Raw genomic sequence first — 18,752 nt, 5'->3', positions numbered from 1 at the left:
GCATGGCCCACAGTGCTTCCGAGCCAGGCGATGACTCTGCCATGTGGTTTCAAGCCGGCAGCTCATTTTCTCTCAGCTTGGGCCTCATTTTCCTCATTGGTGAGGAAGAGACAGTAACACCCAGTCCTCACCTCCCATCACAGCCGTGCTAAGAGCATTAATAGGGCAAGGTCCAGAAGGAAGCTTTGAACTGTTCCTGAGAAAGCACCTAGATAAATACAGGGTATAAGTAATTATTATGATTATCTACCTCCACTGTACATGGATAAGGACAGTGAGGCCCAGAAGGACATGTTTCAGGGCCTGCTGATGGGGTATGGCTAGTGGTGGCTTCCAGTACAGTAATGACATTTTACAACAGAGCTTCCAAGTGGGGTAGGAAACAATGCAGTGAATGTTTCATAAAGGTACTATTTTAAACTTCTACTTAGAAGCTGGGTGTGGTGGCAAATGCTTGTAATCCCAGCATTTGGGAGGCTGAGACAGGAGGATCATAGTTCAATTCGCAGACAGCCTCAGCTACTTAGTGAGGACCTTTGCAACCCAGTGCAACCCTGTTTCAAAATAAAGAATTAAAATAATAAGCTGGGCATGGTGGCGCATGCTTGCAATCCCAGCATTTGGGAGGCTAGGACAGGAGGTTTGTGGTTTGCAGACAGCCTCAGCTACTTAGTGAGGCCCTCCACAACTTAGTGAGACCCTGTTTCAAAATAAAGAATTAAAAATAGGAGGGCAGGGAGTGTAGCTCAGAGGTCAAATACTCCAGGGTTCCATCCCCAGACCAGCAAAAAAAAAAAAAAAAAAAAAGGGCTGGGGGTGTAGCCCTGGGTTCCATCCCCAGTACAAAACCAAACAAAACCAAACAAAAAAATGCTACTTAGTCCTGAAAGTATATCCATCTTGCCTCTAATATTCATATGTCTTGTTCTTTTATGGAACAATGATGATGATTCAGTTTTGCTGTTTTTTGTTTTCTAATGTCCTTACTAGGCAACAACTGAGGGGTGTGCTGACAGGAGCCTGTAATCTCAGTTCCTGGGAGGCTGAGATAGGAAGATCAAGATTCAAGGCCAGCATCAGCAAGTTAACAAAGCCCTCAACAACTTGGCTAGACCCTGTTTCAAAATAGTCAAATAGGGATGACAAAGGTAGGAGTGTTGGGGTAGGAGTTATAATGTGGCTCAAAGACAGAATGCCCTTCGATTCAGCCTTCAGTACCAAGAAAAAAAGAATATATAGCTACCATCTAGGGGACTTTAATTTTGAAATGATCTTGGTCTCTCAATCCAACAGTCAGGGAACCACAAACTCTGGCCCAAGGAAGGAAGCTAGGCAGGTTGCTCAGCTGGGGGTGGGGGGTTTCCTGCAGTGTGAATCACCAGTCACCTAGCCTTTTTGTGCTTCACCAGTCCCAGCCTACCCAAAGAGAAGAATGACCTTGAGGAGATACCCACACAGAAGAGAAGAAGAGATGAATGTTATGGTTTGGGAATTGTGTCCCGGACACAATTTCCCTCAAACCACAACAAAACCCAAAAAAACAGAAAAACAGAAAGAGAAAAAGCGCAGGTTCTTGTCCTGAGCTAAGGGTAAATACACATTAGCTCGGACTCTTGCTGAAGATTTAAAGAAGTTTATTAAAAAGATAGAAATACAGAAGACAGTTACAGCCCCATGCCAGAATGGCATGGGTGGGTGGTTCAAATGAATGCCTCACTAAAGATACAACATGTGGGCCGGACTTTTTATACCCATGACCTCCATCTTGTTTACAATTCTGACTAGTAAACGTCCCTGTAAGGTTCCTCCCCCAGCAAGGTGTGGCAAGGTGTCTCCTTTCAGAAAGGTTGACCCCACCTCCCATCCTAGCTAGATTATCCAATTATTATGTAAACCTGTCTTTAGAATGAGGATGAGGAAGTCCTAGTTCCCCTCTCCTATGGACTTGCTAATTACCTTTAGCTAGGTTAATTTACATTTAAATAATTGCCTGCTTCTCAGCAAAAACCGAGTCCCTTCACAGATTTGCCCCTCACCCAATTTTTGGAATATATTAATCATCATAGCTTTCTCAAATCTTCCTAGGCCATTCCCAATACTGGCACAATGAAGAAATAGTTTGCCAAGAATTAAGACTTAAACTGGGGGTGGTGGCACTGGCTTATAATCCTAGTACTTGGGAGGCTGAGATAGGAGGGTCACAGGTTCAAGGACATCCTCAGAAGTAGTGAGACTCTCATCAACCCAGTAAAACCCTGTTTCAAAACAAAAACTTAAAAAAATTGGGCTGGGGATGTAGCTCAGAAGTAGAATTCCCCAGTTCCACCCCCAGTACCAAAAAAAGAAAAAAAGAAAAAGAAATAGGACTTATAAAAGGGGAAATGCTATTGCTATCCTAAATTAATCCAAGTTTCTCAGCCACTATTTTATTTCCATTCCAGGACTTTGGGAGGTAGTGCCAAGAGTGATAGAGAGAGCATTAGATTTTGGGATATAGAGACAGATGGGCCTGGGTTCCAATCTTGTGCATGCTAGTGTGGTCTTCGGTTTATAGATCACCTCCTTTACAACTGGGGCTTAGAAACAGGACTACAGGTAGCTGGGTGTGGTAACACATGCTTGTAATCCCAGTACTTGGGAGGCTGAGACAGGAGGATCTCAGGTTCACAGCCAGCCTCAGCTACCTAGTGAAGCCCTCTGCTACTGAGACCCTGTTTCAAAATAAATACTAAAAAATAGGGCTAGGGGTATAGCTCAGAGGTAGAATGCCCCTGGGTTCGATCTCTGGTACCGCAAAAAAAAAAAAAAAAAAGAAGAAGAAGAAGAAAGAAAGAAAAGAAATGGGACTAAAGGAAATATTGCAGAAAGCAACCGGGAGTCGTCACTGGGATTCACAATGCCTGAAGCTAAGTGGGTATCAGAGGTTATGACAAGTGGCATGTTTTCACTGCTCTTGACGAAACTGCCACACAGAATCTTACAGATCACCTAGAATTGAGCAACCAAAACACACACACACACACACACACACACACACAGCTTTAAGTTCTTTGTTTCATTAAGAGCTTTCAGTTGCCGGGGGTGGTGGCACACGCTTGTAATCCCAGTGCTTGGGAGGCTGAGACAGGAGGATCGCACTGGTTCGAAGCCAGCCGTGCTGGCTTAAGAGACCCTGTTTCCAAATATAAAAAAGTATAAAATAGGTCTGGGAGTGTAGCCCGAGGTAGAAGGGCTTCCAGGAACCCCAGTACCACCAAAAAATAAAAAAAAAGAAGAAGAAAAAAGAAAAAAAAAACAGCATTTCATAAAATTGCTGAGGGCCTCTCTAAATTGCTAAGGCTAGCCTGGAACATGACACAGGTCTCAGCCTCCCAGGTACTGGTATTTCAGGCATGCACCACCAGGCTTGGTGTCTTTTCTTCCTTTCCTCAAATCTCCTCCTTGTCCCAGCTTTCTCTTCCTTTCCCCTCTTACAGATCACCTAGAACTGAGCAACCAACAGGCCATGCATCCCACTTCTCCTCACCCAACAGAGCTACTAGGGATACAAGAGAATCCATTGGAGAGATCACTCCAGCTATACCCTGACCTTCGAGGATAAGATAGAGTCCCACAAAATACTTTTAATATTTTATTTTATTGGATAAACATCAAGTTTTTGGCTTTGGATTAGAAAACAGTGAATTTCTCCATGTTACTGATACTTATGTATGCCTTTGCTTAATAAATCATGGTAAAATTTATATTTAATACATGAAATTTGGTAGATGAAACAGTTTGTACAACAATATATATAGATACCATTTGTTAATACAAATGAAGTTCAGGCACAGAGAAAGTTCCAACTGAAAGCTCTCTCTCTTTTTTTTTTTTTTTGGGTGCTACTGGGGGTGGAACCCAGAGGCTTTCTACCTCTGGAATATACTCCCAGACCCATTTCATATTTTATTTGGAAACAGGCTCTCACTAAGTTGCTGAGAGCCTCACTAAGTAGCTGACCCAGGCCATATATACTCCCAGACCTATTTTATAGTTTATTTGGAAACAGGGTCTCACTAAGTTGCTGAGAGCCTCACTAAGTAGCTGAGGCTAGCTTCGAACCTGTGCGATCCTCCTGTCTCAGCCTCCCAAGTGCCGGGATTACAAGCATGCGCCACAACGCCCAGCAAGCCCTTTTTAGTTTTTATTTTGAAACAGGGTCTAAGTTGCAGAGGACTTCCCTAAGCTGCTGAGGCTATCAGTGAACCTGCGATCCCTCCTTCCTCCAAATACTAGGAGTACAGGCATGTGCCACCATGCCCAAGTTGAGTCACATTTAAAAGGGTAAAAACAGGTAAGATTAATTTTTTATTTAATTATTTTATTTTTTGTAGTACTGGGGATTAAACCCAGAGGCATTCTACCTCTGAGTTATACCCCTACCCCTGTTGATACCCCTAGCCTAAGTTGTTGAGGCTGGCTAAGAATCTGTGATCTTCCTGTTCAGCCTCCCAAGTACTAGGATTACAAGAGTGTAGCACCACACCCAGCTAAGTTAATTTTAATAACATTTTCTTTAACCCCATATAGCCAAAAGATTCTCATTTGAACATCAATATAAAAAGTTAGTGCTCTTTTACATTAGCTGTTTAGTACTAAGTTTTCAAAATCCAGTGTTAATTTTTTTTTTTTTTTTTTTTTTTTTTTTTTGGTGGTACTGGGGTTCCTGGAAGCCCTTCTATATCTGGGCTACACTCCCAGACCTATTTTTTTTTAGTTTTGGAAACAGGGTCTCTTAAGCCAGCGCACCTGGATTCGAACCTGTGCAATTCTCCCAAGCGCAGGGATTACAAGCGTGCGCCACCACACCTGGCATCAGAGTTACTTTTAATAACATTTTCTTTAACCACATATAGCCAAAAGATTCTCATTTGAACATCAATATAAAAAGTTAGTGCTCTTTGACATTACCTGTTTAGTACTAAGTTTTCAAAATCCAGTGTATATTCTACATTCACGGCATATCTGTGTGGAGTAGCCACATTTGAGTGTTTAAGGCCACACATGGCTGGTGACCACTGTACTAAACAGTTCAGGGCCAACTCCTAAGAAAGACTTGTTGCTCAGGTAACTGAATGACCCCGGGAGCACTGGACACAGATGGGAAGCAAGAGAGGAAAGAAAAGAACCCAGGCTCAGGGTTGACAACTTACTGGCAGCCTCCCGTTGTTAAGGATGCTACTCAGATAATTTTTGGCTTCATTCATTCTGCTTTCATTCTTCTCCAGCAAAGGGATGGAGTCTTTTATTTTAGCATGGTTCTCCTTCAAATACTGCTCCAGGAGAGCCTCAGCCAGCACCAATTTCCCAAAGTCATCTGAAAAACAAGGCAGGGATGAGAGTGGGTAGCGAGACAGCACCCCTTGAATAAAGCATATGTAGAGATGGGCCATGTCTCTGGACCCCAACCACCTCCTCCCAGAACAGGACTGGCTCAGGTAAGACACGTTTTATATAAACTTAAATAGCGTGTGTGTGTGTGTGTGTGTGTGTGTGTGTGTGTGTGTGTGTGTTACTGAGGATGGAACCCTGGGGCATTCTACCTCCAAGCTACACCCCCAGGCCTATTTTTTTATTTTTTATTATGAAACAGGGTCTCACTGAGTTGCAAAAGACCTCACTAAGTAGTAGCTAAGGCTGTCTGCGAACCACGATCTTCCTGTCTCAGCCTCCCACATGCTGGGATTACAAACGTGCGCCACCATGCCTGGCTTAAATAGCCTTTTAAGAAAAAAGAAAAAGAAAGAAAGAAAGAAAAAACTTGAGCACTGAACCATGGTCACAGCACATACCACCCCTTTGGTTTTATTTTTTGCTTGAGTTTAGTAGTTGGGAAGGCAACAGAATTCCCAGGACTTAGGATAAATTCCCAGAATTTCAGAATTTAAAATGAGAGTAAAGTCATACCTGTGCCCTGGTATGGTTACTAAGTTCTTAAGTCAAGAAGCTATTATCCCCAAATAAGTGAAAAAGAAAACCATATGAGGTACCTTAATACTGCATTTTCACCTGCTCCTAATTTCTATGCAATCAGGATTGGTTTTCTCCGTTTTAAAGAGATTTTAATGTGGCCCAGGGACAATCTAGCAGCTAAGGCAAAGAGTTAAAGTAGGAAGTACGTTTACTTGTGCAGCGAGGCAAATCTTTGAACATGTTTAGTACTTGCACTTTCTGGATTCTCTCGCAGATGGTAGCTCATTTGTATAACTGACCACTTGGCAGGTGCTTGGTTGAATTTTCTACCTCCCCCTGCCACACTGAAAACTCCAATCCTGTGACCACTACATTCCTGCTACCTGTGGCAGAGGTGACGTGGACATGGAAGCCAGGTTTCTAGTGAGCAGGGTTTGAGATTGAATGCCTGTATGATGCTTCAGGCAGCTGTGTCATTGGCCTCCTTAGCACCTGGGTCAAGGACTAGGCCTACTACTCAGTGTGCAAGCCTACTCTGTCAATCACATCCTCTCAACTCCCAAGAGGATGCATCAGGCTCAGGGAGTTGAATGCCAATCCAACAGTGTCTCTAGGAAAGGCTGCTCTGTCCCATCTTTTCACAGTACTCTTTCTACTTCCAGGACTGTGCCCTCAGAACTACTCAGGTGTACCTGAGAGTACTTCACTCTCAGGACTGCTCCTGCCATTTTCTCAGTCTCAAAGCCACTCCAAAAATGCAGGTTCTGAAAGAAAACCCTCCCTTCCTATGGGAGACTCCCTACAGAGAGCAGCCCCAAATCCAGAAGCGCCATAAAAAAAAAAAAAAAAGGCTTTGCACCGAGAAAGCCTGTTGGTGGATACTATGCTGCCTACTTCATGATTTTAAAATAAACATTTTTGAGGAAATGGTAAAAACTGTCTGGTCAATCATCCACATTAATAGAGCACAAGCTAGTAGGACTTCTATAAAGGGCCATTTGCCAACATAGGTCAAAATTACTTTTGTATATCCTTTGATCCAGTAATTCCATTTCTACAGGTGTAAAATGGAAGGGAGGGACAGAGACTGAGCCAGGCTTTTCACCCTACTTTTTGGCACCTTTAGAATGTTGGAACATATGAAAATATTTGGTCAAAAGTAAAATTTAAGTCAATCCAGGGCAGAAAGGCAATCTTTCTCATTTCCAAATCTCAGCCAGGGGACAGCTGCCTTGCTAGCACTGGGGGGTACGAGCCAGTCCCCAGTGGCATCCTGAGCTGAACATCTCCGCAAGCCACTCTCCTAACCAGCTCTGCAGCAGCTCCTTGGCAAGGAAACACGCCTCCCCGGGCTCCACCCCCACAGCTCCCTGCCCGGGTTCCAGGAGCCTCTGCGCCCCTCTGCGCCCGCCATAGCACCACCCTGCCAGCCTCCCCCACCCACCGGCCCGGCCCCAAGCTCCCCGAGGCCCTTGGCTGGGTGCCCTTCATGCCAAGGGAAACCAACTGCCCTCCCAGAGCGCGCCTCTCTTCTCAGTATAATAGAAGGCTCTTCCAAACACTGCTACCCAGTGTGGCCATGGTAGGGCAGGTCACCTCTAGTGACCCGCCAGTACAAAACACAGAATGCATGTGCAGAAACCCAGCAGAGTAAGAGTCTGTTGAATCTAATGATAAAAAATCAGAGGGTGGTACTTTGTATATTTTCTAGCACTTCATTTATAAGGTATTTTGTGAAAGCATCAAAGCACAGCAGATTGGAGATTTTGCCTGGTGGTACTTCCTGTAATCCCAGTACTGAGAGGCTGACACAGGAGGATGAAAGGTTTGAGGCCAGCCTCAGCAATTTAGTAAGACTCTCAGCAACTTGGTGAAACCCTGTTTAAAAAAAAATAGGGCAGAGGTATAGCTCAGAGGTAAAAATGCCCTTGGGTTCAATCCCCAGTACCATAACACACACACGCACACACACACACACACACACACACACGCACGCACGCGCACACACACACACACACACACACACGCACACACAAGAAATGAAACTGATCCTTCACCACAAACCATGTGAGAAGCACTGCTCTAAACCATAATAGCATAATAGGGACTGGCTACAAAAGGGGCACTAATATTTGAGGGCTTGCTAAAAGTCAGATTCTTCACTATAGTTTAGTCTGCACAGTTCTGAAAGGTAAACATTATTTCTATTTTATAAATGATAATAAATATAAGCAAAAATTTGAATCACAAGTCAGTAATAATAACAGGCAAAATAAATAAATAACCAGTCTCTCCTGTAGCCTATGCAGAGCAGAACTTCTGGTAATTTAAAAATAAAGCCAGGCATGGTGGCATACGCCTGTTATCTCAGTACTTGGAAAGCTGAGACAGGAGGATTACATGTTCAAGGCCAGCCTCGGCAATTTAGCAAGACTCAGCAACCTAGTAAGATTCTATTTCAAAATTTAAAAAGGCTGGGGTGTCATTTGTAGGTAGAGCACCTCTGGATTCAATCCCCAGTGCCAAAATAAAGAAAAGAAGAAACAATCTACAAGAGGCAAAGAGTAGTTCCAAGTATCAACATAAAGAAAAGAAGAAAGAAAAAACAATATACGAGTTGTAAAAAGTAGGTTGCAGCCGGGCGTGGTGGCACACACTTGTAATCCCCGCGCTTGGGAGGCAGACACAGGAGGATCGCGCAGGTTCGAAGCCAGCCACGCGCGCTGGCTTAGGAGACCCTGTTTCCAAATATAAAATGTAAAAATAGGTCTGGGAGTGTAGCCCAGAGGTAGAAGGGCTTCCAGGAACCCTAGTACCACCAAAAAAAAAAAAAAAAAAAAAAAGTAGGTTGCAAGTTAATAGTAAATCCCAGGGCAGGGATAAGAATTGTTCTCACTTTCCTGTACTCATGAACTTCAGACTATGTTTGCTAACACTTCAGGTTATACAGGGAGGTTCTGTCCTCCCTGCTGGTTCCCCCACTCAGATTGCTTTTTGTTTAGCAAACCCTCTGTAGCTATGAGAACTTTACTTTGTGGGATGGTGGGTACCACAGATGGAACTCATGGGCATTCTATCTTCATGCTACACTCCCAGCCCGCTTTATTTCTTATTTGAAAACAAGGTTTCACTAGGTTTTGGAGAGCCTAACTAAGTTGCCAAGCCTGGCTTTGAACCTGCTGTTCTCCCATCTCAGCCTCCCAAGTACTGGGATTACAAGTGTGTGCCACCACGCCTGACTCTTTATTTTTCAACTTATTTTTTATTTTTTGGCTTATTTTTTAACTTTAAAACAGCATTTCAGCCGGGCATGGTGGCACACGCTTGTAATCCCCGCACTTGGGAGGCGGAGACAGGAGGATCGCACTGGTTCGAAGCTAGCCGTGCTGGCTTAAGAGACCCTGTTTCCAAATATAAAAAAGTATAAAATAGGTCTGGGAGTGTAGCCCGAGGTAGAAGGGCTTCCAGGAACCCCAGTACCACCAAAAAATAAAAAAAAAAGAAGAAAAAAGAAAAAAAAAACAGCATTTCATAAAATTGCTGAGGGCCTCTCTAAATTGCTAAGGCTGGCCTGGAACATGACACAGGTCTCAGCCTCCCAGGTACTGGTATTTCAGGCATGCACCACCAGGCTTGGTGTCTTTTCTTCCTTTCCTCAAATCTCCTCCTTGTCCCAGCTTTCTCTTCCTTTCCCCTCTTCTTTTCATCTCATTATTTTCAACTGGCCAGTCTATGTAACTAAAGGATATATTGGAATTAAAAGTTCTACTTTCAGTTGTTAACTAAGAATGCAGGTGATAAAGGCATCTCTGTCCTCCAAAGGCTAAAATTGCTTTTGTGTGTGTATGTGTATGTGTATGTGTATGTGTATGTGTATGTGGTACTGGGGAGGGAACCCAGGGGCATTCTACCTCTAAGTTACACTCTCAGCCCTATTTTTTATTCTTTATCTTGAAACAGGGTCTCACTGAGTTGCAAAGGGCCTCACTAAGTAGCTGAGGCTGTCTGCGAACCTCGATCCTCCTGTCTCAGCCTCCCGAATGCTGGAATTAAAAGTGTGCACCACCAAACCCAATTCATGAATTGCCTTTTAACATCCTAACGTCTGAAAACTGCTCCCTGCTCAGTTTGGGTCAAGTGTTCCAGCTTCTTTGGGCCCATGGGCATAAGGAAGACCTTCCTGATGGATGAATCAGACTATGGGATCAAAGTGAGTCTGGTAACCAGCCCCTGCCCTCAGCAGAGGCCCAATGGAGACCTAACATGATGGCCCCCTGATCTTGTCACCCAGATCTTGTATTGAAGGCCTCTGGCAGCTGTTCTTCCTCCCAGTCCTCTCAGCTTCCATCCCTCCCAGCCTTTCTCAGGGTGCTAGGCCACAGGGACTCACTTGGAGGCCACCTGCCTCCTTCCCAGACCCCATCTGGAGGACAGTGTCCCCCTCTCTACAATCTGCAAATTTGCAGTTAGAAAATGTGGGTCCAAGCTGGGCATAGTGAAACACACCTATAACCCTGTACTTTGGAAGCTTACACCCGAGGATCACAGGTTCAAGGACAGCCTCAGCAAGTAGTGAGACTCTCACCAACCTAGGGAGACCCTGTTTCAACAAAAAATAATGCTGGGGTGGTGGCGCATGCTTATACTCCCAGCATTTGGGAGGCTTAGATAGGAGGATTGCAGTACCTGGACAGTCTCAGCTACTTAGTAAGGTCCTTTGAAACTCAGTGAGACCCTGTTTCAAAATAAAGAATAAAAAATAGGGTTGGGGGTGTAGCTCAGAAGTAAAATGTCCCTGGGTTCAATCCCCAGTACTGCAAAAATAAAAAAATAAGTAAGTAAAAATATAAAAAAAGGGCTGGGGATGTAGCTTGGAGTTAGAATGTCCCTGGGTTCAACCCTTAGTACCACAGAGGGGGAAAAAATGTTGTTTCCAGCTGGGCAGGCCCAGTCCCTAGCCACCAGGTCAAACAGGGGTGTACTGTGGTTTCTGCAGCTTCTCCCTTCATAGGCCTGTAGAGGCCATGACCTTCCAACCCCAGCTAGAGGAGGGAAAAGCCCCAAATGGTAAGAGGCCACCTGCCTCAAACATACCCCTTCCGACTCAAACTGCAGAAATGTTTAAACAACTCCCACTTAAAAAAACAAAATCATTCAACTAAAACATGAAGCAAACAGATGGCATGACCAAGATGAAGATTCAGAAGGTAGGCAGGGCACAAAGGCAACGTAGTAAAGGATTAATGCTAGAATCCAGGCAGGGGATATGCAGGTATTAACTGCAAAATTCTTTGACCTTTGCTGTATGTTTGAAATTTTTCTGGTAAAATCTTGGGGGAGGGAACAACTCAGCACCAAATGCAGTGTGTGTGTGACCTTCTTTGGATCCTGACTCTAAATTTTTTTTTTTTTTTAGTACTGCGGATAAAACCCAGGGCCCTTCTACCTCCAGGCTATACTCCCAGACCTATTTTATTTGGCTGGGCATAGAGGTGCACACTTGTAATCCCAGAATTCGGGAGGCTGAGACCAGAGGATCAGTTTGTGGATAGCCTCAGCTACTTAGTGAGGCCCTCTGCAACTTAGTGAGACCCTGTTTCAAAATAAAGAATACAAAATAGGGCAGGGAATGTAGCTTGGAGGTGGAATGCCCCTGGGTTCCATCCCCAGATCCACAATAAACAAAAAAACAAACAAATAAACATTTTACTTGGAAACGGTCTCACTAAGTTGCTGAAAGCCTCACTAAGGAGCTGAGGCTGACTTTGAACCTCCTGTCTCAGCCTCCCAAGTACTGGTATTACAAGCATGCGCCACCATGCCTGGCCTAACTCTGAAATTTAACTGCTAGATTTTTTGAAGGGTCATAATGATATGGTAGGTTCTTTCTTTTTTTCTTTCTTTTTTTTTTTTTTTTGGTACTGGGGATTGAACATTCTACCTCCAAACTATACCCCTAGCCTTTTTATTTTTTATTTTGAAACAGGATCCTGCTAAATTTCTGAAGGTCTTGCTAAACTGCTAAGGCTATCCTCGAATCCGTGATACTCCTGTCTCGGTCTCCCAAGTACTGGGATTATAGGTGTGCACCACTACACTCAGATTAAGAGTTCTTATTTAATAAATACATACTGAAATATTAAATTATAGAGGAGAAGTGGGCTGAGGTACAGCTCATATAAGATTGCTCCTGAGCGCATAACCACTGAAGCTAGTTGATGATAAATGGGGTTGGTTTATCTATATTTTTAAAATGTTTTTAAGCCAAGCGTGGTTAAAAGGATCATGGGTTCAAGGACAGCCTCAGCAAATAGTGAGACTCATACCAACCTAGTGAAATCCTGTTTCAAAATGAAAATAAAACAGGGCTGGGTGTCAGAGGTAGGATGTTGTTGGGCTCAATCCCCAGTACCACATACACACAAAACATTTTGGTTAATTTCTCAGTGTTAACCGGCTTGTAAAACTTGGTTAGAGAGCTTAAACATTTAAATAAATAATGAAATGCAATAAAATAAAATAAAAGTGTTTTGTAAATTTTTCATAACAAAGTTTTACTTTTTTTTTTTTTTTTTGATGGTACTGGGATTCCTGGAAACCCTTCTACCTCCGGGCTACACTCCCAGACCTAATATATATATATGTGTATGTGTATGTGTATGTATGTATATATATGTATATATTTCTTTTTTTTATTCTTTTATTTTTTGAAACAGAGTCTCACTAAGTTGCAAAGAGCCCTACTAAGTTGCTGAGGCTTTCCCCAAACTGATTTTCCTATCTCAGCCTCCAAGTGGGATTACAAGTATGCACCATCAAGCCTGGCTTCTTTTCCTTTTCCTTTTTGTTTTTGTTGTTGTTGTTGTTGTTGTTGTTGTTGTTTGGGTTTTTTTGTTTGTTTGTTTGTTTGTTTAAAGCACGTGGAACTCCAGCACTACCAGCCATGCTCTGAGGTTCCCCGGCTCCATCTTGACCAAATCTAAACAGGATGTGAATTTGAAAAAGATACACAAGCAGTAACAACTACCATCACCCTAGGAATTGGTCAGGAGCAGCTTCCTCAGACAGGAAAGAGGTGCAGGGCGCTTTCTCCTTTAGCATCTCTTCATCTTTCATCCCATGACTGGGTCACCCCACAGCTCCATTCTCTCCTGCTTCCCTGAAATAGAATCTGTACTCCAGGAACTACTTTAGATTCTGTGGAAACTTTGGACAAAGCAGGGCCTTAAGGCCTCAATAAATGGGGTTTAATGGTGTTCATCTCTCTCCCTCAGCATATTCTGCCCCCCATTATGTTACTGTTGAGGCTTCAGGCCACTGACTATAATTAGAGCCTAATAGGCCAGGTATGACTTTAAGCATCTCCCTCCTCAGCTACAGTGAGGAGGTCAACGCCAACACCCTAAAAAAGCACAAGCTCTGGAATTTCATCATCAAGGAACTCCATGGAGAAAGAACCAAAGTAGCGATCAATCCCAAACTGCTCTACTAGATATAGGCCTTGGCAGTCATTCATTTTCCTTCCTCCTGTTTTGTTGTATACACATATGTGCATGCATGTTTGGGAATAGTGTATACAGATTTAACAGTGGGAGAAAACTCAAACCCAAAGGTGGCAAGAAAGGACCCCACTGGTCGTCAGTCTCCCTCTATATGCTGGTCAGTTCCCAGAGTAAAGCCAGCCCAGGCTCCAGGACTCTGCTACCAAGAGGCTTGCTTAAGCACAGCTTTACCACATACACATTATGTGACCTCTCTGGGGCTTGGTGTTCCCACATCCAAGATGAGGACAAAATTCCTATACTTCTCATAGGGCTGCTTATGAGAATTTAAAAAAATAGAGACAGTACTTTATAGAAGACCAGTTATAACCTTTGCTGTACCACTGTTTCCCAATGATGTTCCAAAGAATATGGTCAAATTAAGTTTGACAAATGTGGTATTATGCCAAGCATGATGGCACACACTTGTAATCCCAGATCTCGGGAGGCTGAGACAGGAGGATCACAGACAGGTTCTTGGCCAGACTCTGCAAATTGAGAGCCCCTCTGCAACTTAGTGAGACTCTGTTTCCAAATAAAGAATAAAATAGGTCTGGAGATGTAACTCAGAGGTAGAATGCCCCTGGGTTCGATCCCTAGTACCACACACACAAAAGAAAAAAAGTAAAGAAAAGAAATATAGCTGGACGTGGTGGCGCTTGGTTGTAATCCCAGCACTGGGAGGCTGAGACAGTAGGATCACGTTTCGAGGACAGCCTCAGCTACTTAGTGAGGTCCTTTGCAACTCAGTGAGACCCTGTTTCAAAATAAAGAATAAAAAATGGGGCTGGGTTTATAGCTCAAGGGTAGAATGCCCCTGGGTGTCATCCTTAGTACTGCAAAAAAAAAAAAAAAAAGAAAAGAAAAGAAAAGAAATGTGGTACTCTAACCTTGGCTATCATATCACATATAGGTGAGTACATTAAGGCTATGAGAAGTCCTGCATTTCTTTAAGTCTGTTTAACATCATTGAATCCATTCTTTTCAATTTCTTAACTTTTGGGCTCCCTAAACCCTTTCTTCTTAGGATACCAACTAATGAACTGCTCAGTCTCTTTGAGACCTCTAAAAAGAGCAGCTTAGGAAATACAGCCCCACGTGGAGGCAAGGAGGCCCCGGTTCCTGTCTTGTCCCAGCACATTTCTTTGGGCAGCCACATGTCAGGTCCCCATGCCTCCCTCAAGAACCAATGCCTTCTGCCTAAGGCTAGTTCTCACTCCCATCCTCACCAGCCCCAACCCACACAGGGAACAGTAGGGTACCTCAGACTTATCTGCCCTGGAAAGGTGCTTACCAGCTTCTCCCAAACACAAACCTCAGCTCTGCCCCCCCCCTCCCCACTGTGATGATTAGAACCACCTCAATACCTAAGGTAGACCACAGACTGTCCATCATCTGTGCCACTAAGCTACTCAGGACCCCCACGCTCCCTCCTCCTAGGGCAAGCACTCTTCCCTTCCCCAATACGGGGTAGAGGCCAGTAGAAGCTCTCCAATCTAACATTCGACAGCCCTCAGATCACCTCCCTGCTCCCTGTCCATGTTGGGAGCTCAAGGGCAGAGAGTCTATGCTTATGCCATGCTTTTTTTTTTTTTTTTTTTGTCCTGGGGATTGAACCCAGGGACATTCTACCTCTGAGCTACCCCCACCAGAGTTTTATTCTCTGTGTGTGTGTGTGTGTGTGTTTTACTGAAAATTGAATCCAAAGGCATTCTACTTCTGGCCTACACTGATTTTATTTATTTGGACTGATTTTATTTCTTATTTAGAAACAAGGTCTCACCCGGTTGATGAGAGTCTCACTACTTGCTAAGGCTATCCTCAAACTTGTAATCTTCCTATCTCAGCCTCCCAAGTACTAGAATTACAGGCATGCACCACCACACCCAGCCTATTTCTTTATTTATTCACTTACTGTGGTCCTGGGGATTGAACCCAGAGGTGTTCTACCTCTAAGCCAACCCCACCCACCCTTTTTTTGGGAACTGAGGATTTAACCAGGGTCATTCTACCTCTGAGCTGCACCCCCAGCCCTATTTTATTTTTATTTTGAAACAGAGTCTCACTAGATTGATGAGAGTATTACTACTTACTCCTCAAACCTGCAATCCTCCTGTCTCAGCTTCCCAAGTACTGGGATTACAAAAGTGTGCCATCACACCCAGCTTCTATTTTTTTATTTTATTTATTTTTAAACACAGAACCTCACTAAGTTGTGGAAGGCCTCACTAAATTGCTGAGGCTGGCTATGAACTGCAATCCTCCTGTCTCAGCTTCTCAATTGCTGGGATTAAAAGCATGTACCACTATGTCTGGCTTTATTTTTTATTTTGAAACAGGTCTCACTAGGTTGCTAAGGGCCTCACTAGGCTGTCTTTGAACCGGTGATTCTTCTGTCTCATCCCAAGTACTGGGATAACGGTGGTGAGCCACTACACCAGGCTGTGTGTGTGTGTGTGTGTCACTGGGAATTAAACCCAGGGGTATTCAACCTCTGAGCTATACCCCCAGCTCTATCTTCTATTTTGAAACAGGGTCTTGCTAAGTTGCTGAGGCTGGCCGCAAACTTGCTATTCTCCTGTTCCAGCCTCCCAAGTACTAAGACTACAGGTGTGTGCCACCATGCTATGCATCTTTGAGAAGTGCAAATGATCTGAAGGCTGTACTCAGAAACCTGAGTTCAAATCTGATTTCCACAACTTATTGCCTAGGTGATCAAGTTATTTAACTTCTCTGGGCCTCAGTTTCCGCACCTGTAAATTGGAGCAAACAAGAGTACTCGCTCAAGAAACAACTTGTTTGTTTCCCTTCACAGAGCAATATATCCATGTAGGCTGTTACTATTATCATCTCATTTTCCCCACAGGGCTTCCCAAGAATAGATGGTCTTTAAAGACTCTATATAGTCCCTGTCTCCTTCAAAAGAGGCTCCCAGGCGGCTGTGCAAACCGAGGGGGCTCAGGGAGGACTCTCCAGGCGCAGGGGAAGGCACCAGGAACTGGATCTGAGGCTGGAGTCTGGCCAGGGTGTTCCTACCACCCCATCAGGGTGCTTTCCCGCCCCAGCACAAGAGCCCTGCCCAGTCAAACCAGCCCTACCGCTAAAGCCACCGACTGCTAGGGCTGGCTGGGGCCCGAGTACGCCACAGATGAACAAACTGAGTCTGTCCGGGCCTCTTCCTCCTGTCACCGCCCTGCCCTGGTGCTCAGCAAAACTCCATCCCTGTCTGCTTGTGGAGGCAGCTCTGTTTTCAACTTTGGGACCGAGAGGCAAACACGGCTTCACCTGATGGGGTTTAGGGAGGCAAGAGTCCCGTCCACTGAGTTATCAGAAACCACCATTTCATGGTAGACGGAGTTACCCACATGATCAAACAGTGCGGAGAGCAGAAGCTGTTTCCCTCTCTTCCCTGCAAGCACCCAAACTGCAGGCGCTTTTTCTCCTGAAGCAGGACTCTAACTGTCCTCGCCGCTCGGAAGACCACTACTGCGAGAGGGGAGCGCGCAGAGCCGGCTGGGGACCGTCCAGTTGCGCTTCCTGGAGGAGGCGGTGCTTTTCGCGCGCTCCCTGCCGGCGAACCAAACCCTTTCCCCACTCACCGGTGTCCAGAAAGTTGAACCCGGCTTTGGGGCTGGCTCGCCGGGTGCCCGCGCCGCCGCCGGTCACGCCCAGCGTCTTCAGCTGCCTGGCCAGCTCGAGCATGCGGTCCCAGTGGCCCTCGGCACGGCAGCGCTCCAGCTCGCCCTCCACCTTCAGGTGGGAGCCGTGCGCGCCCTTCGCAGCCATCTTCGCGCGGGCGCTGTCATGGGAGGTGCTGCTGTGAAGGGGAGACCCGGCCGGGGGCGGCGTCCCGGCTGGGGCGCACTCGCGGGCGGGGTCGCCGGGGGCGCCGTCGGCAGCCGGGGCGCGGGCGGCGGCGGGGGCCCGGGCGGCGGCGGGAGCGCGGCCGCAGCAGCAGCACCCAGCGCGCCGGCCCGCGCCTCCCGGGCGGAGCTGGCGCCGCGCGGCCCGGGCGCGCCCAGCAGCAGCCCGCGCCTCCGCTGCAGCAGCTCCAGGCGCCGCCGCCGCCGCCGCCGCCGCCGCTGCAGCTGCTGCCACAGCGCCCGCCCCGCGCGCGCGCGCCGCCGGCCGCCGGCCCGCCCCGGGCCCGGGCTCCACCCCCGCGGGCGCGCGGCGCGGCCCCGGCCCCGGCCCGCCGGGCGCGCGGGCGGCCAGCGCGGCCACAGCAGCCGGGCGCGCGAGGGGCGCTCGCGGCCGCCCCGCCGCCCGCCGCCCGCCGCCGAGTCGGAGCTCACTCGAATGCTGCGCCGCGCCGGGGCGCCGGGGCGCCTCGCTCCCACCGCCCCTCCGGTCGGGGCGCTGGCCCGGCCCCCGCCCCGCCGCCGGCTTTGTGTGGTGGCCGCCGCCGCCGCCGCCCCGCACGTCACAAATCGGGGGAGAGCGGCAGGTGGCGGGGTGCAGCCCGCCTGGGCGCGGGCTCGGCGCCGCCGCCGTCCCGAGCCCTCAGAGTTTTTGTTTTCGATTTTTGAACAGCGAAGTTCCTCTTTCTACCTCGACTCACTAGCCTGAATCTGTTGGCTTGGATTTCTCAAAGGCTCTGGGCTGTTTCTTCAACTTGGTATTTGCTTATCTCTAAAGAGTGTGATCAAAGCTTCAGGCTCATAGCAAGGTTTTAGCCCGGCGCAGTGGGGTGCCCAAAAGTTCAAAGGATTCCAGGGCGCGGCCTGGAGGGAGGACCCGCGTCCCGTTCTGGTCTGGAGACACGTTAAGGCGGCCGGGTCCCTAGTGCGACCACAAATCACTGTCCAGCATTGGGATTGAGGACTCAGAAAACCACAGCAAAACCAAAAGAACCCGAAAACCTGTACTTAAATCACTTGTATGCCCAGACCAAGACTCCACAAGACAGCAGGGTCAGGACAAGCTTTTAAGTACAAACTCCTAAGAGTTTGAGACGATTCCGGACACACGTTTCCACGTCAAGCAGAACCCAGACTCCTGGAGCCCAGCCCCATGAGGTCCCTCACCTCTGGAGAGTTATCGGTAGGAGACAGTTTCCAGCCCCTGCCTATAACCTCAACTTTCCTGTGGATATCCTTCCCCAGGTTACAGATGCAGCTCCATTCCTTGCTGGGGGGTGGTGACAGCATTTCCTGATCTTGAGTTCTGCTTTGAGCACCTGATATCTGCTCTGAAACCCCCAGGGGCCAGGAATTAGAACAGCTCCTGCAGTTGGAATTTAGAGATAATTTACTCAAT

At 46.5% G+C, this 18,752-nt stretch overlaps 1 protein-coding gene across 1 annotated transcript in view; it reads right to left on the bottom strand.

Moving 5' to 3' along the window:
* The window catches only part of TTC7A (tetratricopeptide repeat domain 7A), a gene marked incomplete at both ends in the record, with an annotated part of 122,271 nt that extends 104,992 nt beyond the window's left edge, over window positions 1–17,279 (bottom strand). The window contains 2 exon segments of the mRNA XM_080711870.1: window positions 5,193–5,356; window positions 17,093–17,279. Of these exon segments, the coding sequence (XP_080567996.1) occupies window positions 5,193–5,356; window positions 17,093–17,279 (351 nt within the window).
* Window positions 17,280–18,752: the final 1,473 nt, after the last annotated feature.

The sequence above is a fragment of the Muscardinus avellanarius genome, assembly GCF_963383645.1.
Source record: "Muscardinus avellanarius genome assembly, chromosome: 15".
NCBI classification, from domain to species: Eukaryota; Metazoa; Chordata; class Mammalia; order Rodentia; family Gliridae; genus Muscardinus; species Muscardinus avellanarius.
Note: the sequence above shows the minus strand (reverse complement) of the source record. Positions and strands in the feature narration are given on the sequence as shown.